Here is a 24,577-nt window from a genome sequence, read left to right as displayed (position 1 = left end):
CCTTCCAGCCAGGAAGGGGTGTTGAGCTCCCAGCATGGAGGAAGGAGGTGGTAACATCTTTCTCCACCCCCACCCTACCTTGCCAGATAATGAAAACTCTGGAATTCATGAAGGCAGAGTTGGGGAAGGGAGGTTGGGAGGCAGAATGATCCAGAGTGCAGTCTGGTCCTGGACTCGGAAGGCCATGGCCGGCTTTGAACCTGTTCCTGTGAGCCTCACGTGTATGCGTCCTGCTGCAGGTTGCTATTTTGGGTGAGGGTCCAGCTTTCTGGGCCCCTCGCATGGGTCAGCCCGCCTCCCCTGGTCTGGAGGGACTGGTTTTTCCAGCTGGTGTAGGGGTCGGTGAGGAGTTGGCAGGGGCAGAGGGTTTTATGTAAATGCCCAGGGAGTGCTCTGGGAACCGGGAGGCTGGTTTTCTCTAAGACACGCAGGGACTGGCAGCTCCCAATTAGCCAGGCCAGGTGATGTCAGTGCTGCTTTCCTGGGTGGCTGCGCCCACTCCGATTGGCCTTGGCAGAGGTTTCTGGCCATTACCTTCTCCCTTGAGTGGGAAGGGTGCCAAGGGGGCCACCATCCAGGATAGGTGCCAGGCCCCCTCCCAGCATATTCCTCAATCTGGGGCCTGAACCACGTTTGGGGACCTAGCCCTGGAAAGTGCCATGATAAACCAACCACACACTCTACAGCAAAACTTTAATGGGGCAGATATTTGAACCCTCTCCCCAAAACTGAGAGGCTGGGGAGAACTCAGTATGTTGGGCTGGTCCCAGAGACTGCTGCCATAACAACTGCTGGTAGGCTTTGCTGCCCAGGCGGCTCTAACCCTGAGTTTCAATAAATAGAGGACAAAGGGGTCTAGTCGCCCACCAAGCTGGGGAGGCAAAGACCTGGAGTGCCAGACAGAGCACGTTATCATGTCTGTGACCTCACATGGGTACACAGTCAAGTGTACACACCTCGGATCATGTGCACACACACAATCCCCCCTTGCCAAATATCCTCACATGACACACTGTCTTTACACACACACGCATGTACATACACACAGTTTCCTCAGACACACAGGACTGAGCTCACGTACCTCTTCCTTGCAGACACACATGAGGTTAGATACACATGTGCCTTTCAAAGTTTGGCTTGGAGCCTGGTGTCCCCTCCCAGCTCACAGGAGTAGGAACGAGGTGGGTCTTTCTGGCTTGGGCCAGATTATCCCTCGGACTAGGGGCTAGATGTTGTGACATTTGCCTGGCTGACCCCGCAGAGGCCTGTGGTGTTGGACTGGGCCCAGGAGGGAAAGTTGTTCAGGTCGAACATGGGGATGCTCCAGCTGTTGATGGCCAGCGTGATGACGAGAACCCCGATGACGTTGAGCATGAATCCGGCTCGGGCCTGGGGTGAGGAGAGCCAATCTGAATGCTTGGGTGCTGAGCTGGGCCAGCACCTATCCCTTAGGTATTCACATGTGCTTGGAGCTCTCTCATTAGCAGAACTCTCCCTGGGAAGTCCCCCTTTGAGTCTAACCTGCAGCACAAGGCGATGTCCCTTCCACTGACTTTACTGCCAGTGCTGACAGGGGGAGGGGCGCTCCCGGGGCCCTGGGTCTCATTCTCTCTGAGTCCATCTCCCGGGTGTGGGTGCCTGGCCTCTTGGTGCCCCTGCATTCCTCACCCCTCCTCTCCCTCTCAGTGGCCTAGGGCTGGCAGGGCCTGGAGACTCTCAAGAGGGGACCATGCCCTCCCCTGCCCCCGTTACCCGCCCCAGCGGGGTCCACCGTGAACTCCAAGGATCTCAGACGCTTGCAGCTACTCTGTGGCCCACCAAGGTGGAAAGACAGAGCGGCGCGGGCCGAGGCATTCGAGACCCCTGCCACTCACCATGTCCGTCACTCTGAGGCCTCCGAAAGAGAAGGCGATGGCGTTGGGCGGGGTGGCCACAGGCAGCATGAAGGCCAGGGAACTGGCAAGGGTGCAGGGGAGCATGACGTAGAGAGGGTGGATGCAGATGGCCTGCGACTGGAGGGGGAGGCCGTGGGGCAGAGCTGGTCTCAGCCCCCCTCCCAGAGGGGAAGGCTTGACCCCCCAATTCTCCTTCCCTCTCTGAGGGCCAACCCCCACCCCCACCCCAATACACACTCTGGCCATGAGCCCCCCACTTCTGCCAGAGGGCACTGGGTGACCTGGGCAGGGCCCCTTGACCTCTCTGGAGGGGATAAGTGTGCGGCCCTGCCCAGTGGGGCGTGGGAAGGGGAGGGACTCATAAAACGGATCTCAAAGGGGCTCAAGGTGCCGTCATCAAAGGCTGCGGGAACGCGCCTGAGGAAGTAGGGGCTAGGGACGCTCCGGGAAGCAATTTCATGCCGTCACCTCAGGAACGACCAGAACCGGAGCTGGGCCAGGGATGTGGGGTGGGGCCACCAGTGAGCCCCAGCAGGATACTCCAGGGGTGACGCCACCAGGGATGGAGTGAGTCAGGGGCCAGAAGGCCTTGGGGCCCAAGGTTACTGAAGAGCCTAGGGAAGGGTGGAGCCTCGGGGGTCCTTTCTCAGAAGTGAGAGGAGGGAGGGGGCAGATGGTTGCTCTGACCCTGGCTGGGATGGGCAACAGGGCTCCCTGGAGGAGGTGTGTCTGCCAGGCCAAGCTCACCATGGAGGCCAGGATGGGCAGGAAGAGTGTGGTGGTGGCCACGTTGCTGGTGCACTCAGTGAAGATGGCAATCAGGAGGCAGATGATAAAGGCAATGGCAGCAGGCGGCACACTCTCCAGTGGGGTCAGCTTATCCCCCAGCCACTTCGACAGGCCCGATTCCTGCGGGCAGAGGAGGGTGGTGGGTGAGAGGCTGGGCCGCCTGGGGCTCCAGAGTCCTCGGCTGAGGCTCTGGGGCAGGTCCTGCTCTTGCCCACACCTCTCTAGAGTCTTCAGCGTCAAGAGCAGCTTGGGAGGGAACGAAGAGACCCAGCTGAAACCAAAGTCTCCCTCTCCTGCTTTTTTTAAAAATCAGTCAATCAATTAATTAGTTAATTTTGGTTGTGCTGGGTCTGTGCTGCTGCTCGGACTTTTCTCTAGCCGCGGCAAGGGGTGCTGCTCTCTAGGTGAGATGCGCAGGCTTCTCGTTGCAGAAGCTTCTCTTGTTGCGGAGCGTGGGCTCTGGGGTGTGTGGGCTTCAGCAGCTGTGGCTTCTGGGCTCTAGAGCACACACTCAGTAGTTGTGGCACACGGGCTTAGTTGCTCCACGCATGTGGGATCTTCCCGGAGCAGGGATTGAACCCATGTCTCCTGCATTGGCAGGTGGATTCTTTACCACTGAGCCACCAGGGAAGCCCCCTTTCTTCCTCTTGAAGGACAGTTGGATGTGGGGAGAAAGAGATGGGTAGCAAAGAGAAGGGGTCAAAGGGCTTTCTCGGGAAACGTGGGGCTTGGTGGGAGAAAAGACCTCTGACCCCACTGACTCCTGTTTTCCTGACCTCTCTTCTGAGGGTCCCTGGCCAACTTTAGCCCTCTCCCTGCCCCCACCAGCCCGGCAGGTTGGGAAAGAAGGGACCTGCTCCTGGCAAGGAGGGAGAGGGGGAAGGGCCCTGGTAGAAGCTGGGAACAGGCTGGCAGGGGGACAGGGACAGTCACAGGGTCAGAAGAGCTCCTGTAATGCCAGACTGTAAATCCCAGGGAGCTGGGACTTTATTTTATACACCATCACCCACTTAGCACTCAACACCCATTACAGAGCTTGGCACAGTCAATGAGTGCTTGATGGTTGAACTAACCAATCCCCAACACAGGGAAGCTCCTGTCTATGCAGTGAATGAGCTTAGCCAGAATCCTGAGGCCTAGGGGTGCAGGTTCATGATTCCCCTCTTGGGTGGAGGCTCTGCAGAATGATGGCCCGGTCCCCAGAGCGTGGCTGGGTATGATCATGGCACCCCCTGGTGGATTCAGCCAACAAACTGCATCAACCCAACGCCTTCTGTCTACTCCCTGGTGTTAAAGCTGATGTATTCTCTGTCCGGCAGGGGGTGAGGGAAGGGCCCGGGTGGTCCTGAGTACAGTCCCTGCTCACCAGAAATTCCTGCCTTCTCTTTGGCTTTGAGAACTCTACTGGGGAGAGGTCCCTGCGGCCTGTGTTTTCTCTCCCTCCCTTAGGGCTCTTACCTGTCTCTCCAGCTGCTGCAAAGGCTCTGCCCACCAGGGGGCTTCCACGTGGGGGGTCAGGGCTGCCCGGGGTGGGAGAGAAGCAGGGCCCCTCTTTCCCTGTCACAGGGTCTCGCACCAACGGGGCTGGGGAGGGGGTGGGGTCTCTCACCTCACTGCCCTTGGCCAGGGCAAAGCCACCACCCAGAAGGATCACGATATTCCAAGGCATTTTCTTTTTTACTATATCCCAGGTGAGGAGGGCAGGAGGGGCCTTCAGCTTCCCTGGGTTTCCTACTCCCCAAGCAGAAGAAGGTGGGTCACCAGGAGCCAACAGGCTTTCCCTCCCCTCCCCGCCCCGGGGGACTCTCCAAGCGGTCTTGATCAGAGCTTAATGCATGGGAGAGAGGGACCCTCAGTTCTGCCACATCTTGGCTTTGCCCCTGAGTCCCTGTGCCCTTGGCAAGTCAGCCCAGCTTCTCTGGGCTTTGTCTACTCCGGCCGAGTACGGTGGGAGGGAGGCTGAGTGCCAGAAGGCAGGGTCTGCCCAGAGGCCCTTCCCTGCCCCAGGCCAGGTGCTTACCTGGTTTCTGAGTCAGCCCTGGGATCTTGGAGGGCACGATGAACATAATTACAGCGATTAAGATGGCTACTGTCCCATCGGATGTCATGCTGCGGGTGGGGCAGGGAGGGCAGGTTTAGAGGCTCAAGGCTACTCAGGGTCATGAGGGGGCTGGGGGCTGGAGAGGAACCCCTTCCTTAGACGTGCCATCCTCCCTCCTGTTTCGAGTTGGGGGCCCTGCTCCCTTCCCTCCTCCCAGAAGTATTCCTCCTCCCCACAATGCTCACCTCTTCCCAGTGTCATCGGAAAAAGCCAGGTTACCCCAGCCCGTGAAAAAGCCTGGCTCCCGAGTGAACCACAGCACCACCAACAGGACAAAGAGGAAGGTGACAGCCTTTTCCGCGAAGTTTATGGGGCCCAGCAGCTTGTGCTCTCTCCGGATGACTTCGAAAGCTGCTCGCTCCTGATTCCTGCTCTGTTCCCCCAAGCCAAAGTTCTTCCGGAAGCTGCAGGTGGGGGTGGCGACAGCTTGTGAGGGCCCCCACACCAGGCAGGGAAGCAAGGGGCTCCGAGTGCCTGAGGTTTTGTTTCTTTTTGATTGTTGTTGTTTTGGCCTAGCCAAACTGCTTGTGGGATTAGTTCCCCGACCAGGGATTGAACCTGGGCCACAGCAGTTAAAGCTCGAGTCTCAACCACTGGATCACCAGGGAATTCCCAGGAGTGCCTGTGTCTTAAAGGCTGAGACATGCAAAGGCCTCCTTAGGGTTACTACACTAAGACCTTGATGCCCCCAACGTTCTGGAAGAAAAGCAGAAGACTCTGGTTTACAAACTCTATTCATAAAGAAGGCTGAGCACCGAAGAATTGATGCTTTCTAGTTGTGGTGCTGAAGAAGACTCTTGAGAGTCTCTTGGCCTGCATGATCAAACCAGTCAATCCTAAAGGAAATCAGTCCCAAATATTCATTGTGAGGACTGATGCTGAAGCTGAAGCTCCAATACTTTGGCTACCTGATACCAAGAGCTGACTCATTGGAAAAGACCCTGATGCTGGGAAAGACTGAAGGCAGGAGGAGAAGGGGATGACAGAGAATAAGATGGTTGAACGGCATCACCAACTCAATAGACATGAGTGCAAGCTCTGGGAGATGGTGACAGACAGGTAAGCCCAGCGTGCTGCAGTCCGTGGGGTTGCAAAGAGTTGGACATGACTGAGTGACTGAACAAACAACTGGTTTGTCAGGGCTCCTATTTAGCAGAGGGGCTGGTAGGGGGTGGGGTTTCCCTGTACTTGGCCCTGCTCCATCTGTCTCACTGGCCCCTCCATGCTTCCAGGAGTTTTCTTGTGCTGAGCTTTCCCTTGCTCAGAGTGAGAAGGCCCCAGAAGCCTGGACCCTGTGCTTCCTTCGGGCCCTGACTCATCACTCCTCTCCCCCAGTAACATTTCAGGAAATCCTCCCCTCCCTCTCCTACCGCTTCTGGGCACCCTCTGCCAGCCTGAGCCCCACCCACACTGTCCGAAGGAGCACAGGGGTCTGCACCCTGTTCCACCTGCGTTGATGTTTAACTCTTTGTTTGGGCAAATCTCAGCTCCCCTGCTGGACTGTGAGTTCCTTGAGGGCAAAAATCACGTTTCACACATCTTTAAATCCTTTATGGTGCTTGGCACTGTGCTGGTCTCTTTGACTAACACTGCTTTGTATCAGCCCCAACCTCAACCCAATTTCCCTGCACCTGTCCAAGCAATGTTATAGCAACAATTAACCTCCAATTAAAAGAAATAATTTTTTTTTTTTTTTTAAAGAGAGACAAGCAAAAAGACTTTCGGTGACCACCCCCTGCCTGGGTAGGAAGGACAAATAACAACTTATATCACAGTAACATTCATACCACCACTCCTAGGTTGGACTCACAGCAGAAATCAATAATCAATCCCAGACTCAATTCCTACTGAGCCCCAGCAAGGTCTCACGTGATTTTCAACTTGGAGCTCTAGTGACAAAGTCTGGAAGTCAGAATAAAACCTCCTTACTACTCTTGGCCTCAAGAACAAGGTGGCACATTAGATTCCTCTATAATCTCTCCCTGCCTTCTTCTCCAGATTTGTATCCTGATACTCCTTTTAAAAAAATAATTACATTTTTTCTTTTGCAATTAATGTTTTTTCTTTTGTGGTTAAAAAAAATATTTTTTGGCTGCGTCTGGTCTTAGTTGCAGGGTGTGGGCTTCCCTCTGGTTGTGGTGGGCAGGCTGCCCAGCGGCATGTGGGGCCTCAGTTCCCTGACCAGGGATGGAACCTGTGTCCCCTACATTGGAAGGCAGATTCTTAACCACTGGACCACCAGGGAAGCCCCCTGGTTCTCCTTTTTTTTGCTCTTTATGTTTCACCCACACAGAACTGGAGTTTCCCCAAACCCAGCATGTTCTTTCTTGCCTCTTTGTACAAGATATTCCTGCTGCTGAATGCCTTTACTTCATCTTCTGCCTGGCTGACTTCTAACTCAGCAAGATTCAGTTCAGGTGTCGTCTCTGCCAGGGGCCTTCTGGAGTCTCTGCTCTCCTGGGCTGTATTCCCACAGCACCTAGGCTTCTGTCTGTCACTGCCCCCACCTTATCATCACCCATTAGATGGTGAGCTCCAAGGACGAGGCCTGTGCCTAGCGCTTGCAGTGTTTTCAGGACCAGGCACACAGTAGGAGCACAAGCGTCAGCACTTTTGTAACTGACTAAGCTCATAGCGTACACTCCTTCAGCACCTGCGAGAGGACTGTGGATCACTATGGAGTGGGACCTGGCCTGGGCACCAGGAGATCTGATTTTCTGTCCCAGCACTGACATGTCTAGCTATGGACCATGCCTCAAACCTCAGTTTGCTTATCTAATAGATGGGATAATACTCTCCAATCATTCCCTCCAATGGGGGACCAAGGGCTCAGAAGGGCCTTGGGAGGGAGAGGTTTTCTCACTGAGATGGTGATTATGTCCTTTCCCAAAAGGCTACCTGGGTACCCAACTAGGCGCTCCCAACGGGTAAGGGCAGACACCTGGGCATCTCTTCCCCTTTCTGCCACTTACTCGAATCCTAAGAAGAGGATCTGCAGCCACACCCAGGAAAGCAGCAGTAAGATGATCATGGCAGGGAAGGCAAAGCCAAACCAGGAGGCGAAGTTCACCACGTTGCCATTTCGGGGGAAGATCCTGAAGGGGAATAAGGGCCGCTGTGTGGCATTGCCCGGTGACAAGCCAGTTCCCTTTGTCCCCCAGTCAGAATGCAGACCCTCTCCCCATCAATCACTCACGAGTTGACCTGGCCTTGCAGCACCAGGTTGGGGGTGGTGCCGGTCAGGGTGGCGATGCCCCCGATGCTGGCCGAGTAGCACACACACAGGCTCAGGCCCTGGCTGAAGCGGAGCTGCTCCTTGTTCTGCTGTGTCTTGGACTCTGAAGGAGTCAGTGGAGCAGGGCAATCCTGCTTTTTGTCTGGGAACAAGGGAGAGCTGGGGTTGGGAGTGGGTGCAGGGCCAGATTCAGGGAGCATGGCAGGGGCTCCATGGCCTCTGGGGCGCCTTGTCACTTAGCAGCCTAGACCCAGGCTGCAGGGAGGGCCGAGGCTGCCCCCAGGTCTGGAAGGGCAGGCACTCCCTGGAGTCTCAGGATGGAGTGACCCTTGGATACCACCTGGACCAACCTCTCTTGGGAGAGGGAAACTGAGACACAGAGAAGGGAAGAAGATGATTCAAACTGCACAGGAAGAATAGAGCCCGGACCCCTGACGGCCCACCCAGGCTCCTGCTCTCGGCCTGCCAGGTTACCTAGAATCTCGGTTTGCCCAGGACAGAGGGAATTCCCAGCCTGCGGGACTTTTCATTTCAAAACCAGGAAAAATCTCAGCCCACCAGGACAAGCTAGTCACTGAACTTCTTGCTTCCCTCTTCTGTCCCAAAAGTTGCCAAGATATGGGTTTCCCAGATGGTCCAGCGATTAAGACTCTGTCCTCCAATGTAGGGGGTGCATAGGATCGATCCCCAGTCAGAGAACTAAGGTCCCACATGCCATGGCGGTGTGGCCAAACATTAAAAAAAAAATCGGTGCTCAGATGACTCCTCCTATCATGAACATCATCTCAGACCCTCCCCAAGAGGGGTTTGGGGCAGGGCCTGGCCTCACCTTTCTCATCAAGCTTGGTCTCTTCCTTCTGTTCCTGGAGCTCAAAGGCGGGGTTGTTCCTGCCCTCCTCAACATCCCTGTCTGTGGGCATCTTGTGCAGCTGCTCCAGAACAGCATGGGCTATGGGCACCATCATGGCGGTGGTGGCCGTGTTGCTGATCCACATGGACAAGAAGGCCGTCACCAACATGAAGCCCAGGATCAGCCTAGCGATGGACAGACCCACACACTGGTGTTCCAGCATTCCTGCAGGGACTGGAGGCCCAGAGCGCCCGCACCCCAGGCCCTCCCGTCTTGGTCTGTGGGGACTCACAGGGCGGGCCGCACCCCGATGATGAGGAGCACCCGGAGGGCGATGCGTTTGTGCAGATTCCAGTTCTCCACGGCGAGGGCCACCATCATCCCCCCAATGAATAGGATGTTGGTATCTTTCAGGTACTCGAGGCTGACCTGGAGGCGGGGACAGGGCTTATGGGGCGCCGACACTGCTATGTCTGTCAACAGAGAGAGGTTGGTTCCCTGGGCTCTTGGACCCAAATGGAAATGATCTTTGGATCCCCCGCTGTTTCCTCTCTTTCTGATTAACCCGCTCTTCCATCAGCAATGACTGAGAGATCGTCTAGCCTGAATTCTTCCATGCTGCAAACCACTGACTGGGAGAATTTAATGCTGTTTCAGAAGCTAAAGTGGTTCTCTGTGATCCCTGGGTCAGCATCATTGCACCAGCCTGGAACTTGCTAGAAATGAAATGCTTAGACCCTGCCCCAGATCTATGAAATCAGAAACTCTGGAGTGGTGCCCAGCAAAGTCTTTGTTTAACTGGCCCTGCAGGCGATCATGGTGCATGCTCAAGTTTCAGAACCACCGAACTAGAAGGAGACAGGCTCTTTGGCTGGCTATCAAGCCCCCTTTCCCCCCTAGTCTAGGCCTAATTGCTTCCACTTTGAATTAACTCTTGACACCAACTGTGCCCCTGACATTTCTAGAATGCCTTCTTCCTGGTCTTCTAGCTGACTCCTCCCTCTGTGCTCCCCGACCTGCCAGGCAGAGGCAGGGACCCGTCTTCCATGCGCTCTGCCTCTGATGAGGTTTCTTCCGTCATCACCGTCCTAGGGCAGACCCCTCCATCCTTGGGAGCACGTCCTCGCGTGAATGGAGAGGCTTACCGTGGAAGCAGTCATTATGCCCATCATGGGGAACATGATGACGGGGAGGAAGGCAGTGATGGCCAGCGGCAGCGCCTCGGTGCACCAGAGCAGCGCCATGAGGATGATGGTGTATGCGCAACAGGCTTCCTGCAGGCAGGAGGGGAACAGCAAGCTATTGGAGGGGGCAGGCCTGTATCTCGAAATCACATCACCTCCTGTCCCCAGAGCAAACAGACCATTTGTGACAGTGCAGGGAGACCCTGTAAAACCCGCAGCCCTTGACTCCCAAACCCAGGTCTCATTCAAAAATGGAGACAGGGACCTCCCTGGCAGCCCAGTGGTTAAGAACCTGTGCCTCCACTGCAGGGGGTGCAGACTCAATCCCTGGTTAGGGAGCTAAGATCCTTCATGCCATGCAGTGTGGCCAAAAAAAAAAGGAAAAATGGAAATAGAAAGCAAAACACTCACCTCCTTGTATTTAGCCTTGGGGAGTCTAGACATTATAATCCAGCTGTTGGATATAATCCTATCCCCTTGGGGATTGCAGGGGGCTTGGATGAGGATTCTTAGATGAGATGGGGGCGCTCATCTCAATGAAACCGGAGCCTAGGAATTGTGGAGCACTGCCTGGAGCTCTGACCTTCCCTCCTTTATCAAGAGTCTATAAGAATACATCTATTTGTATGACGCTTAAATAGTAATTGCTCCTTCTGCTAGCAGGTGAGTTCCATGAGAACAGAGTCAGTTTTGCCATATCTGGATCCTCGGAGTTCAGGACCCAGGAGGCTTCAGAGCAAATCTTTTCTGAATGATTCACTAACCATTGAAAAGTTTTGGGAATGGCATGAGTGTCCTTCCAAGTGATCCTGGCATGACCCCGGCATTGTGCAACTCCATGAGGTGTCATTCACGTTTCTAGAATATGTCTTCCCTGGTGGTCCAGTAGCTAAGACTCCAAGTTCCCAATGCAAGGGGCCCAGGTGCTATCCCTGGTTGAGGAACTAGATTCCACATGCCAGAACCCAGAGTTCACATACTGCAACCTAGAGTTCACATGCCGCAACTGAAAGATTGGGACTTGACAATAAAGACCCTGAACACGTCAGTAAAGTTCCGGTGGGCTGCAACTAAGACCCAGAGCAGCCGAATGAGTAAATAAACATTAAAAAAAAATAGAATATCTGAAAATATTGTACAGAGAATTGTGGAGTAAACCCTGAGTCATGGCTTTGTGAGTCTTGGGGTACCAGAGGCCCCCCCTTTCCCTCAGGAAGCTCCCATAGCAAGGAAGGCCTGACCTCAGGCCTGGTAGGGGACCTAGAGCAGGAAGTTGGCCAACCAAGATGTCAGGGGCCCACCCACCTTTACGGGGCCTCTCCGCAGGCCAGGGGAGGGAGAGCAGGCAGGGGAATCATTAGCCAGAAGGAAGCCTCCAGGAGGGGTACTTGGATCCAAGCCTCCTCAGGGGCACCTTCTCACTCTTTGTTTGCCAAAGGAAGGGCTGCCTGCTCGGACAAAGCGGCTGAGGGGCCCCTCCTCTCTTACCTGTCTCAGCTGCCCTGCCCCTCTTGCCCTCTCCACCTGGTATGGGCTGGGCTCCCCCCTTATACCTCAGGCCCTTAGTATCCTGAGGTTGGAAGGAAGGTCTCAGGGAGAGGAAGCTGCTGTTTACTGAATAACTTTTAGGAGCTGGGCGTTTTCATGTTTGTAGTTAGAGCCACTTTTGAACTGTGGTGTTGGAAAAGACTCTTGAGAGCCCCTTGGACTGCAGGCAGATCAAACCAGTCCATCCTAAAGGAAATCAGTCCTCAATATACATTGGAGGGACTGATGCTGAGGCTGAAGCTCCAATACTTTGGCCACCTGATGGGAAGAGCCAACTCATTGGAAAAGACCTTGATGCTGGAAAAGATAGAAGGCAGGAGGAGAAGGGGGTGACAGAGGATGAGATGGTTGGATGGCATCACCGACTCAAGAGACATGAGTCTGAGCAAGCTCCGGGAGACAGTGAAGGACAGGGAAGCCTGGCATGCTGCAGTCCATGGGGTTGCAAAGAGTTAGACACGACTGAGCGAATGAACAACAGCAAGTTATAGCCACGGGTGGGTGTGGTGGTCTTATGTTATAGAGGACCTCCAGGGGGTATGCGGCTTGCTCACACTCACAGAACCAGGGAGGGGCAGAGCCAGGTGGAAACCTAGGCAAGGTATCCAGGATTGCACAATTCCCAGAGCACTCCCCATGGAGTTGTATCAGTGGCAGGCCCAGGTGGTGTGGCATGTAGCCTGCCTAGCCAAGTGTCTCTGATGCCAGGCTCACTTTCTCTCCATGAAACGTCCACCACTTTTCTTCCCCGGACATGAAAGTGGCACGGTGAGTGGGGAATGCCTTGATCCTTGATCAGAGACTTACACCTCTTCCTCCCCTAGCCGGAGGTAGATTCTGCTGAAATTGCTGTTTCTTCAACCATTTTCTCAGTTACGGTGATGTCATGGCCTGTTACCCATCCTCCCCCACAGGCTACAGGCAGGCCAGCTCCTCTGGACTCTAGTGTGGCCCCCACCCCCTAGAATTCTCTGGCCAGAGACAAGGAGGGGAGCTGGGATGGATGATTCTGCTGATTCAAGAAGATAGCTTTGCAAAAAACAACAGCATAAGTATCGCTGAGGTCTGCTCCATGGACATCGTGCTCTCCACACTTCAGGTGGTTCCTAATCACTTTTAGTTGCTCTGTGATTTAGAAATGACTATTGTTCTCATTTCACAGACGAAGAAATAAAGGTGCCAATAAATTAAATATTTCAAAGTCACACAAATCAGTGAAGAATCCAGACTGTCTGGTTCTTCAGCCCCAGGGTTTTGCCTTCTACCTTGAGCTTGACGCCTTGCAGGTAGGGGTGTCCTTCAGTCTCAAGCTTGCTGTGGCTAGCAGGGTGAATGGGCGTGAGTTAGAGCTTAGGATCCAAACAGAACCATTTTCGCTGGGGCCTGCCACTTCCTATTGCCTGGCTCTGGGCAAATTCTTTCAATTCCAGGTCCCCATTCGCACCCTCCAAAGGGAGCTGTGAGCACCAGTGTGTCGAATCTATCGCTCCTGTACTCCTGTACAACTTTCCGGCATCCCTCTCCGTATCTCTCTGTCTCTGGGTCAAAACCAAAACCAGTTTCAGAGTTCCATTTGGAAGTCTTTCCTGGCTCTGGTGGCTCTGGATCTGTGTTCCCATCCTGCCCTCCCGGGCAGTCAGTCCAGCTGTAGCATAACCCACTGACCTACTCTTGCTGGATCATGGGGCTCTTAACTAGGGCGTGGAATGCCAAGGGTCCATGAAGCTGGGTGGGAAAACTATTTCATCTTTTAGCTAACATCTAACTAAGGTTATGAACACAGGCAACAAAACTGGGTTTTTTTTTTGGCCGTACCTCTAGGCTTGAAGGATCTTAGTTTCCCCACCAGGGATTGACCTGGAGCCCATAGTAGTGAAAGCGCACTGAGTCCTAACCGTGGGACAGCCAGGGAATTCCCAAAACCAGACAACTGTTGATGGTACTAATGACAATTTAGTCAAGGATATTCAACTGTGGTTGTCAGTTGTAGGGACCTGCAGAGATCAGTGGCTACAGTGATCTCAAAAATGCATCTCAAAATATTGTTTACATCCATCTCTATCTTGAAACTGTGGTAGTAATTATATCAACACCAGATCTTATTTAATGCTTTAATAAGGAAACATTTATATTTCTGAACTGCAATTATTTTTTTATACTTTTATAACCATGTTCCAAAATGGTTGGTTTCCTTCTCCATCCCATACATTTTATTTTGTGCATTTCAAAGCAATATTCTGAGAACGGCCCAGAGTCTTCACCAGTCAGTGACATTCATGGCTCAGAAATGAGAACAGAACCCAGGGGATCCTTTCTCTTTGGTCCCTCAATGTGTCTGATTCCAAAGTCTGCATTCCCCCGCTTTAGAAGTGAGAAGTTGGGGGACTTCCCTGATGGTCCAATGATTGAGAATTCACCTCCCAAAGCAGGGGACGTGGGTTCCATCCCTGGTTTGAGAACTAAGATCTCATATGCTGTAGGGCAACTAAGCCTGTGCACCGTGACTGCAGAGCCCATGTGCTCTAGAGCCCGTGCTCCAAAACTAAAGAAAGCCTGTGTGCCACAACAAAGACCCAGGGCAATAAGAAGAAAAAATAAGTGGGCAATTGGGAATCAGACTCAGCCTCCTAGGCCACCTTATACCCTCTGCCTTGCTGCCATCTCTATACATCTTGGGCTGGCCAAGCTCAGATGGTGGCCTACGGCATGGGACCCAACTGTCTTTCTCCTCAACCTGCTGCACTGCTCAACTCCACAGGTTTCAGGTATATATTCCCTTTTTTTTTTTTTTACACCCTAAGTCCCCCTACCTCTTCTGCATAGCACTCATTACAATCTGTACTTAAACATTTGCTTTCAAAAATTTCTTATGATGAATATCCATCTTTGCCATCAGGTTGTACTCTCTAGGGAGCAGAGTCTGGATCTGTTTGTGCTCACACCAGCAGGGTGTCTAGCACCTCTATGGAGCTGACACTGGATGAGTGAGTGGATGAATATTAGGCACTGGGGCACAGACATGATTCAGGCCTGGCTCCAGCCCTCAGGGAGTCTGAGTGCCCTGTGTGGGCTGGTTCATAGTCATGGTGGATTGTCTGCCTGGCAAAACCAACAGCGAGCAGATGAGATAAATGCTCAGATGGCTTCCAAACCCCAAGGCTGGCAGCTTGCTTCTTTTGTGATGGGAAACGAAAGTCAGAGGTCAGAAAACCTGAGTGCCCAGGCCCAGCTTTACGGCTGCATGTCCTTGGGCAAGCTATTTAACATCTCTCAGCTTTGAGTTTTTTTTTTTTTTTAAATAAGAAATATTGAACATTTCCAACTGTATACACATTGCTCTCTTTTATGAAGTGTCCTTATCTACAAATAGGAATAAGAGAGACACCCACTTTGCTGGGTTATTATGAGGATGTAGGATTTGACTATGTAGGTTTCAGCTGTAAAGAACTGTGGATGACAATGAGCAGGCAGTCTGGGTTAAACCTGGCAGAGAAACGTGCTCCTGGGCTGCTGGGGAACCAGGGTGGATGCATGAGGTACAAATAAAGATGCTGGTGCCAGGGAATCTAGGGCAGACTCTGGACCCTGGGTGTGGACAGGGTGGAGACCTGAGGGCATCATGGCCTTTACCCATTACTGGCACAGAGCAGCCTAGGGCAAAAATGTCCACAATCTCAAAGATGTTACATCTTATTCCTCCTGGTGATTGAAGGTTAACCCAAGGGCAGGCTACTCCCACTGCTCCTCTGCCCCGGCAAGTAGGGATGCTGCGGGCAGGGAGCCCTACTGGGTCTAGGGAGTGAGGTGAGGTCCTGGGTGGCAGCCAGCACCATTGCAAAGGGGATACCAAAGAGTGGAGTTCCAGAGAAGGGGCCCCTTCTCTGAGCCTCCTTCCATCTGGGCTGAGGAAGGCTTCCAGAGAGAGCAAACTGAGTGGGTGCTGAAGGATGAATAGGAGTTTGGTGGGTGGGAGAAAAGTGTCAGCATGAGGGAGTAAGCATAGAGGGACAGAATGAGGCACAAACGAGCAAATACATTCTTGTGGGGGAAGGGATGGAATGCTCAGGAAGAGTCTCATTTGCCCTGAGAGGAATATAGGACTTTATCTGGAAGACAAAGGTAAAATGGGGAGATTCTTGGAGGACTGTAAACAGAGAGAGTGATGTGGTCAGGTTGGTGTGTCTATTAAAAGATTACATGGAGGCTACATATGTGATTTTTTAAAATGTCTGTATTTGTATACACATAGGAAAATCTCTGATTCGAGAATTCTTACCCTGTTTTTGTACCAGGATCCCCTTGGCAGCCTGATGAAGCCTTCCAGCTCCTTCTTAGAATAATGTTTTTAAGTACATTAAATAAAATGCACACAAAGGATCACAAAGGAAACCACTTATATTGAAATACAGTTATTAAAATATGAAAAATGGGCAAGATAGTAACATAATGTGACTCTTAACTAGTAAGCTCTTCACTGGCTGGTAGCTACTGTAATTTCAAAGTCATGATGAACGTCAACAGTATGTCAAGGTCCTGGCAATAGCTCTCATACGATTTGAAAATGTCTGTGATTCCTGTGGGTGGCAAAGTCAAAAATATTGTTCATCCTATGGTGGCTTGTTGTCTACATTCATCACAGAAGAAAATGCTTCATTCTTTCATGCTGTTGGACTTTGTACAATGTGCACGTATCACCTAATTAAATAAATCAATTGCTTCAAGATAAAAATAAGGGGCTTACACCTGCAACGGTGTGGCAGATGGGTCAGCAGCCATGGAAGCTGGGAGTTGGCCAGGCTGGGCTGTCCAGTGGGGAGATGACAGGCGCGCAGAGAAGGTCACGGCAGTGTAGATGGACAGGGAGGACAGACTCCAGAGATATTAGAAGGTGGAAGGCAGAGGGTCTGGGTGATGGCTGCTGGGTTAGGTGGGAGGAGAAAACTCGAAGTGCCTTTCCTGTGTGTCTAGAGGCACGGTGATCCTGAGGAGAGGAGCCATGTGGCAGGACTTGGGGAAGGAGGTACAGATTGATGTGTGTGTGTGTGTGTGTGTGTGTGTGTGTGTGTGTGTGTGTGTTATATTCCAGGAATAATAGACCCATCCAAATGCCTAATACTTTTGAGAGACTAAACATAAGAGGCAACACTGGCCAGTCCTTAGGCAAGCATAAGTCCTTCAGTCTCTGCAGCCACAGTCCTGTAGCCAAACCACAATCTCCATAGCTACTGGCCCCCACAAGGCAGGATTTGCTCAATGACTTGCCAGTCTCTTTAATTTTGCAGCCTGCCCCCATCCCCGCCACTTGCTACCACCACTTCCAGCTCAGGACCAACCAATGAAAGCCAAACTTGCTCTCCAAACAGTCAGAGAGGACACCCTGCTTCCAGTTAGCCTTCCTGCAATGTCCCCCTAACAGCACCCTCCAGTCAGGGCACACCTGAAGCCTTACCTCTCTCCACTCTAAAGCATCCCCGCCCCTTGCTTTGAGGCTCTGCCAGAAGCAGGCAGTGGAGGCTGACTACCTTCTCTCCTCTTCCTGATCTCATTTGGCTGATCTTTGTTTATTTCCGCACCTTCATGTGAATGCATTTGTTGCATCATCTTCTGCTTTAAGAGGCCAAAGGGAAGAACAATGGGTCTGGGTGTCAGAGACAACAAAAGTGGGGGCCAGAGTCCTGACATCAGAGCTTGGGCCAGGGCCAGAACTGCTTGTGTCCACTTGAGAGCAAACCAGCAGGTGAGAGATGAAGAGAAGCGAAGCATTCCCACACTCCTCCGTGCATCTGATCCCCACAACAGCCCTGGGCAGCGCTGTTGGATTCTGTTCAGGAAACTGTTCTGCTAAAGTCTCTCTGGTTTTCCCATGCCTGACCTTCTTTTAGCAGGTACTGGAAGTGCGGACACGGTTTGGTAATCTGGGGGCAAAGTTCGAATTGGGGAACCTTCTATCTCTTCCCTAGGAATCGCCCTGGCTTTGGAGGCTGACTCCTACCCTCACGACCTTCAGAGGTCACAAACCTGACACCGCACAGTCCAGTGCTGATCAGGGACCACAATTCACTGCCCTAGGGGACATGCCTTGCCTTCCTTTTTCACTGGTGGGAACACCAAGGTCTTCATGAATAGAAGAAGTCGTCTATGGGCATAAGTCAGGTATCCACACAGTGCCCGAAACACGGTTGAGTTTCCTTGTTGTTGCTTAGTCACTAAGTTATACTCTTTGCGACACCATGGACTGTAAACTCGCCAGGCTCCTCTGTCCACGGGATTCTCCAGGCAAGAATACTGGAGTGGGTTGTCATTTCCTTCTCCAGGGGAATCTTCCTGACCCAGGGATCAAACCCATATTTCCTGCTTGGCAGGTGGATTCTTTATCTCTGAACCACCTAGGGAGCCCAGTTGTGTTTCCTAGGGGTGTGGAATTCAGACAAGGGGCAGAAGGGACAGGAAATCATTGTTTGCCGAGCCCTGCATGCCAGGCAGTCTACCCACACAGGTCATCTCGTTTAGTTGAGATAGTGGCCTCTTAGAGGTGAGAGGCTTGATAAAGTCACATGGCTGCTTATGCTACCAAGTGGGTTTGAACCCACATCTATCTGGCTCCAAAAACCCCTGATTTGTTCCTGGACTCTGCCATCTCAACCAAGATCCAGGAAGTCTCAAAAGATAGAGGCAGTTCCCAGAACCGAGGTCAAAATTCTTTGCAATGTTCAGGCCCACCATACTGGTCCATCTTTGGGGTTCAGGAATTGCTGGCAGTGAGGGTATTTTGGGCTTCCCCAGTGGCTCAGTGGTAAAGAATCCACCTTGCAATGCAGTAGCCTCAGGAAATGTGGATCCCTTGGAGGAGGAAATGGTAACCCACTCCAGTATTCTAGCCTGGAGAATCCCATAGACAGAGGAGCCTGGCGGGCAAAAGTTCATAGGGTCACAAAGAGTTGGATATGACTGAAGCGACTAGCACCTGTGCAAGGGTATTTTAGTCACACAGAACTTAAAGTGCACATGCTTCCACATACCTACTACTCTTGTATCCTAAGAGTAAGAAATCCTAAAAACAAAAAAACCAAAAGGACTTCACTGGTGGTCCAGGGGTTAAGACTCCATGCTTTCACTGCAGAGGGTGCAGATTCCATCCCTGGTTCTGGAAGTTCCATATGCTGAGCAGTGTGGCCCAAAACAACAACAACAACAAAAAATAAGTAAACAAACAAAAATGCAGAGCAAGAAATCCTGCCCTCTATTCTTACTGTAAATACAGTCTGGATTTCAGCTAAGCTCTGTCCTGGCAAACACGGTACCACAGGGAGACGGTTTGCATGAGTGGTTCTGTTGGATCTTGGGAGATATCTGCATTTTCAACTCTAACTTGGTTGGATGGCATCATCGACTCAATGGACATGAGTCAGAGCAAACTCTAGGAGATGGTGAGGACAGGGAAGCCTGGTGTTGCTGCAGTCCATGGGGTCGCAAAGAGTTGGGCACAACCGAGGGACTGAACAAAAACCACTCTAACTTGCTGCCTTTTTGACCTCCGAGCAAGTATTTATCCCTCCTGACCCTCAGCATAAAATCGTCTCTCCTTCCCTGGGCCGTGCAGGGCTGACCTTGGCTGACCTCTCCCCGCTGCTCTAATGTCATCTGTTCACTAGGGTCTCCATGCCGTGCTGGCCTTATTTCCTTGCCAGACTTGCCCCTGGCCTTGGGCCTTTCACTGTGGGTTCTGCCTAGACAGCTCTTGGCCCAGAGCTGGGCTTGGCTGGCTCGTACTCGCCAGTCAGGTCCTAAGGTAAATGTCAGAGCCCCAGTAGGCTTTCTCTGATCACCCTGTCTAGAGCAGCTCCTCCCCAAGCCAGAGTCACAGCCTGCTATATGCTTTGCATTGTGTGGACAGTATGCGCCTTTTGTGTGTCTTTCCACCCCACCCCTACCCCCAGGATCACAGGTTCCATGAATCTTACTTTCCACCCCACTGCACCTAAACAGTAACTGTCATGTGATACTTTTCCTGATGAGTGAGTGAATAGATGCAAGGTTTCCGGCACATCATTCTTAGGTATCTGGTTGCAGGGTTGAGGGAGCACTGAGATATCAGACCCCACTGTCCCCCAACCACTAGGAACCCCTCTGCCAGCGGGTGATGGGAATTTCTAGGATTCTGTTACTAATTCTTCAAACACACTTACTATTTCCAGCCGGCATGCCTTTGCTCCTAGCATTCTTGTCACCTGGCCTGCCCTCCACTAATGCTTCTCACTGTTGAAATCTCACTCCGCCTTCAAGGCCCAACTCAGATCCTCCCTCACCTCAGCTGGAAGGATTTTCTCCCTCCTCTGAGCTCCTGCAGGCTTCTGGCTATAGTTTGGGTGGCAGGAACACATGGTCCTCTAGACTGAAAGTGACTTGAAGACAGAACAGCTATATTTCTTTTCAGTAACCCCTAGCACAGAGCAAGAACTCCACAGACATCCTAGACTGAATGATGGTGGAAGGATTGATTGATGGCTGGGTGAACATGAGATAGACTGCTCAAGAGGTGACACGCCGGGGGACCACTCTGCATCCCTAGACAGCCTCGGCCAAGGCCAGGTTCCAGTCCAGACTTTGCCTTTTTCTAGCTGGGACTTGTGGAAAATTCCTTTACCACTCGGGATTGACATGTCTGTAAAATGGAGATGGAAGTAGTAACCTCATAGTAACTCAGAGATGATTGTGAGAAATAAGTGGGTTAGTGCTTTGAAGTGCTTGGTGTAATGACCAGCACATAAAAAATACTCAAGAAATGTCTACAAGTATTATATGGACACAGGTGTGAGCTGAGTTTTTTCTGGGCCCCCTCCTATCCACTTCAGGGGCCAGGGGTGTGGAGGTAAGCTTGGAATTCACTGCAGAGAGCAGGGACTCAGCTGGAATTGAGGATAGCGCTGTCTCTACCCACATTCACTTGTTCACTCAGTCATTTGACAAGTATTTGTTGAGCACCTACTACGTGCCAGGTGCTGGGGATTCTGCATGGAAAAAGGCAAAGACCCTGCCTTCATGGAGGTTACATTCTAAAGTAGGGGGATCAGAGAATAAATGGGAAGTAAAGGAACACACCATTTCAGAGAGTGAAAGCCCTTTAAATAACAGGTTTTTATAAAAATGAATGATTGGGACTGCTCAGAGAAGTTTTTTTCTGGGTGGATTTCAGTGGACACCTAGAGAAGGAAGCCTCTGAGAGAAGAATATTCCAGGCAGGAAGATGAGCAATTTGAGGAGCAGAGAGAAAGCTAGGGAGGCTGCAGTGCTAAGTTGCTTTAGTCGTTCTGGACTCTGTGATCCCACCAGGCTCCCCTGTACATGGGATTTGTCAGGCAAGAATACTGGCATGGGTTGCCATTTCCTACTCCTGGGGATCTTCCCCACCCAGGGATCAAACCTGTCTCTTATGTCTCCTGCATTGGCAGGCAGGTTCTTTACCACGAGCGCCACCTGGGAAGCCAGGCTGGAGAAGGGCAAATGAGAACAAGGATACAGGGAAGGAGAGGAAGGGCCTGCCGGGGTGGAGCCCTGGGGACTCGTGGCCTCCCTGACAGCTTGGATTTTAGGTTTGACAGGAACCCTATGTGGGGTTTTAAGCAGGGTAGTGACATGAGCTTATGTTTGGAAAAGACCATCCTGGCATTTGGGTGAAGAATGATCTAGGGGCATAGAAAACAATCTTGTGGTTGCCGAGGGGGTGGTGGGGGTAGGGGAGAAATGGATCTAGAGTTTGGGATTAGCAGATGCAAAAAGTATTATATGGAGAATGGATAAACAACAATGTCCCACTGTATAGCACAGGCAACTATATTCAATATCCTGTGATAAGTAATAATGGAAAAGAATATGAAAAAATACATATGTACAATTGAATCACTTTGTTGTACAGCAGAAATTAACACAATATTGTAAATCAACTATTGTTGTTGCTTAGTTACTAAGTCGTGTCCAACTCTTGTGACCACCCCCCCCGGGCTTTAGCCCGCCTGGCTCCTCTATCCATGGAATTTCCCAGGCAAGAATACTGGAGTGGGCTGCCATTTCCTTCTCCAGGGGATCGTCTTGACCCAGGGTTGAACCTGTGTTTCCTGCTTGGCAGGCAGAGTCTTTACCACTGAGCCACCTGAGAAGCCCCAAATCAAATATGCTTCAACTAGATAAAAAAAAGAATGGTCTGGGGACGGGTAGGGATGGGAGAGAAACGCTGGTGGCCTGGACCAGAGTGGAGGCAGTGGAAAGTGATTCCATTCAGTGTATTTTGGGGAAATTGAGTCAACAGGACCTGCTGGTGCTTGTGGAAGTGAAGGAAAGAGAGGCACCAGGAATGGCTCTGAGGTGGACGTTGAGCCTTCTCTTGATATGTAAGATCAAAAAGAGAGTCAGCTGAGAGAGATGAGGGATCAGGATTGTATTTTGAGTATGCCAAAGGCATTCTGTGTAAAAAGGAAGGTTTTGGCGGGGGGAGGTGTCCCGTGTTAGTTGGGTAATGCAAGTTTGGAATTTAGAGCTGGAATTACCGATTGGGGAATCATCAGTGCAGAGGTGCTTTTAATGGCAGGAGAAAACAGAAGGTCACCTAGGGCAGGAGTGATGATAGAGAGAAGGAGCAGGAAAAGTAGTCAAGGGAAGAGGAAACCCAGGAGAAGCCGAAAGAAAATAGCACAGCAAAGAGGAGGGGACCGGCTGTGACAGATGCTGCTGAGTGGTTGAGGAAGGTGAGCGGGGACCAAGGGTTCCGTGACACGGATGCTGACGGGGCCGCGACGAGAGCCCTCTAGGTAGGAAGAGCCTTCGGGAGCGGAGCTGTCTGAGGTGAGAGGGGCAGTGTAGACAGTCTCGGAGGCTTTCTGTTGTGAGAAAGAGCAGAGAAAGTGAGCATGCATGCAGGGACTGTAGGTTTGAAGGAGACTTTGTATTTTGATGAGACTCGTATTAAGGCTTGTTTGTATGCTGATGGGAGAGATCAGGCAAACAGGGAAAAGCTGATGATGCAGGAGAGGAGAGGATAATTACAGGGGCAAAGTCCTTGAGAGGGACTGGTAGCCAGGGCCCCAGTGGAGGGGCTGGCCTCACAGTTAGGACACGGGGCAGTTCATCTGAGTCAGGACAGGGGAGGCAAGGTCTGTAGGCAGGAAGCAGGCGGTAGGTGGGGTGCAGGCAACAGGTGGGATACAGCCCAGAGAAGACAGGGCCTCCTGACGCATCCCACCCACACCAGGAAGCCTGGCTTCTTGTACTGACTCGGGCTTTCCTGAGTGACGGTGGGCAGGTTACCAAATCTTTCTGGGCTGTACTTTCCTGGGGAGTAACATGGGAATCACGGTTCCTGTCCATCCTTCCTTCTGGGGTTAACACACTTGGTTAACTCAGCCTGTTTGGAAGCCAATCTAATGGGTCCTTAGCATAGAGATGCCACTGGCTTTGGCCTGAGATTAGGGTCATCTCAAAGGTCAGCGGGGCCTTGTCCCTGACCAGGAGCCGTGCCACTACCTCCCTGGTTCCTTATCCTTTTGGAATACCTTGAATAAAAAGCCTGCCTCAGTTTCCCTCTCTGAGCAGTTGGCTCAGTGGGCAGCTGCCGGGTGGCAGGGGAGTGGGTGTGGGATGGGGCCAAGTTCAGGGCCAGGATCGGTCTTAGCCTTCCGGAGGCAGACAGCACAGGCTTTGTAGGCAGGCCACACCCCCAGCCCTGCCACTGTCTATGTGGCTTGCCAGAGACACATTTCCTGTGAAGCTTGGACTTCAAGGCCACCTTCTGGACCCTACTCTTCCCAAAGTTCTGTATTAGTTTTAGATTCATAATTTTGTCTTCTTTTACTTACTAGATGATCCCCAAAGTATGTAATGTCTGAGCTCCAGATCACAGGATCTGCCCTGGGATTTTGGGTGACCACTTTCCCCATCTGTAAAATGGGAGTCAGAACCTGCTTCATAAGACCGGGGAAAGGGTTACTGGGTGTGTGGTACGGGGCCTGCAGCGGGGGCTCCAATAAATGAAAGCCCAAGTTATGACTCCTGCTGTTTGCGTGGGGTGGGCAGGAAGCGGTAACATTTCCCCCTCCATTCAAGGTGTGCGTCTGCAGCGCCCACTGGCAGGATCGGCGTGTTCAATTAATTCTCACCCCTCCTCCGCAGGAGACTTAGCTCTTGGGATCACAGGTGAGCACCTTCACTTTCTGTTTGTACTCTTAAAAATTCACCACTGCCTGAGGCCAGTTTTCCTCTAATCCCCTTCTTTCACTCTCCAGCTGCTAGACCAGCTCACACTCTCCTGATCAACCCCATCTGCTTCTACCTGCACTTTATGAAGCTGGTTTTCTGCCTCCCAAGGCAGTAGATGTCAAGTGGACCTAAGCAATTCACATTGAGCTCCCACTACTGGATACCCAGCAAAAGCCGCTTTTGACTTCTTAACCCCTAAGACTCAGGAGGACCAGGAGGTGATAGCCTCATCTCCAGGCTAACAGGGATGAGTGGGCTTTCCTGGTCCTAACGATGCCCCAGCCCAGGGCAGATGGTCCCTCCCCTGCTCCCTTGGAGCTTCCCCATGCCCAGAATCCCAAGTCCTTACCTTGGTTGGCACGAGGATGGGCAGAGGCAGCAGGAAAATGGGTAGGAAGAATACGATCAGGTAGAAGCGATAGGCCCACAGGCCCTGCCAGCAGGTGGCCATGGTGTGGACCCACGAGGGCTGCCTGGTCACCCTCTGGATCCAGGGAACTGCAGGACGGACGGTGCAGCAGGTAGGCGGCTGGGCAGGCTTATATAAAGCCGCTGGAGTGTTAACCATTGACCCACCCTGGCAATCAGAGTGTTTTTGGAGTCCGGGAGGTGAGAGTAAGGAGGAGAGACCTGCAGGAAGTATAAAGATCAGGAAGACTTTGCAAAGAAAGGGAGGAGGGCAAGATCAGGGAATAAAAGGCTTCAGGTTCTTTCGAGAAGTTAAGCCCA

At 52.0% G+C, this 24,577-nt stretch overlaps 1 protein-coding gene across 1 annotated transcript; it reads right to left on the bottom strand.

Annotated features, from left to right (window-relative positions):
* Nucleotides 1-754: 754 nt before the first annotated feature.
* SLC13A2 (solute carrier family 13 member 2) lies at nt 755-24,299 on the bottom strand. The gene is made up of 12 exons (XM_068977792.1): nt 24,198-24,299; nt 10,016-10,144; nt 9,163-9,299; nt 8,845-9,055; nt 7,982-8,151; nt 7,758-7,880; nt 4,971-5,189; nt 4,705-4,793; nt 4,294-4,415; nt 2,643-2,804; nt 1,875-2,012; nt 755-1,389 (listed from the first exon to the last, which is right to left on the bottom strand). The coding sequence occupies exons 1-12, from the start codon at nt 24,297-24,299 to the stop codon at nt 1,219-1,221; spliced, it is 1,773 nt and encodes a 590-aa protein (XP_068833893.1). The 3' UTR covers nt 755-1,218.
* Between the last annotated feature and the right edge of the window lie 278 nt (nt 24,300-24,577).

The sequence above is a fragment of the Capricornis sumatraensis genome, chromosome 8 (assembly GCF_032405125.1).
Source record: "Capricornis sumatraensis isolate serow.1 chromosome 8, serow.2, whole genome shotgun sequence".
Classification (NCBI taxonomy): domain Eukaryota; kingdom Metazoa; phylum Chordata; class Mammalia; order Artiodactyla; family Bovidae; genus Capricornis; species Capricornis sumatraensis.
This window is presented reverse-complemented; position numbering and strand designations above follow the sequence as displayed.

What these genes read in the sequence shown, in the direction of transcription:
- SLC13A2 (XM_068977792.1), bottom strand. Translation starts at nt 24,299, where the DNA reads ATGGCCACCTGCTGGCAGGGCCTGTGGGCCTATCGCTTCTACCTGATC. An exon ending in GCATAATGACTGCTTCCACG is followed by an intron (nt 9,300 to 10,015) that starts GTAAGCCTCTCC and finishes CCCCGCCTCCAG; the next exon opens with GTCAGCCTCGAGTACCTGAA. An exon ending in GCCTCAGAGTGACGGACATG is followed by an intron (nt 1,390 to 1,874) that starts GTGAGTGGCAGG and finishes TCCTCACCCCAG; the next exon opens with GCCCGAGCCGGATTCATGCT.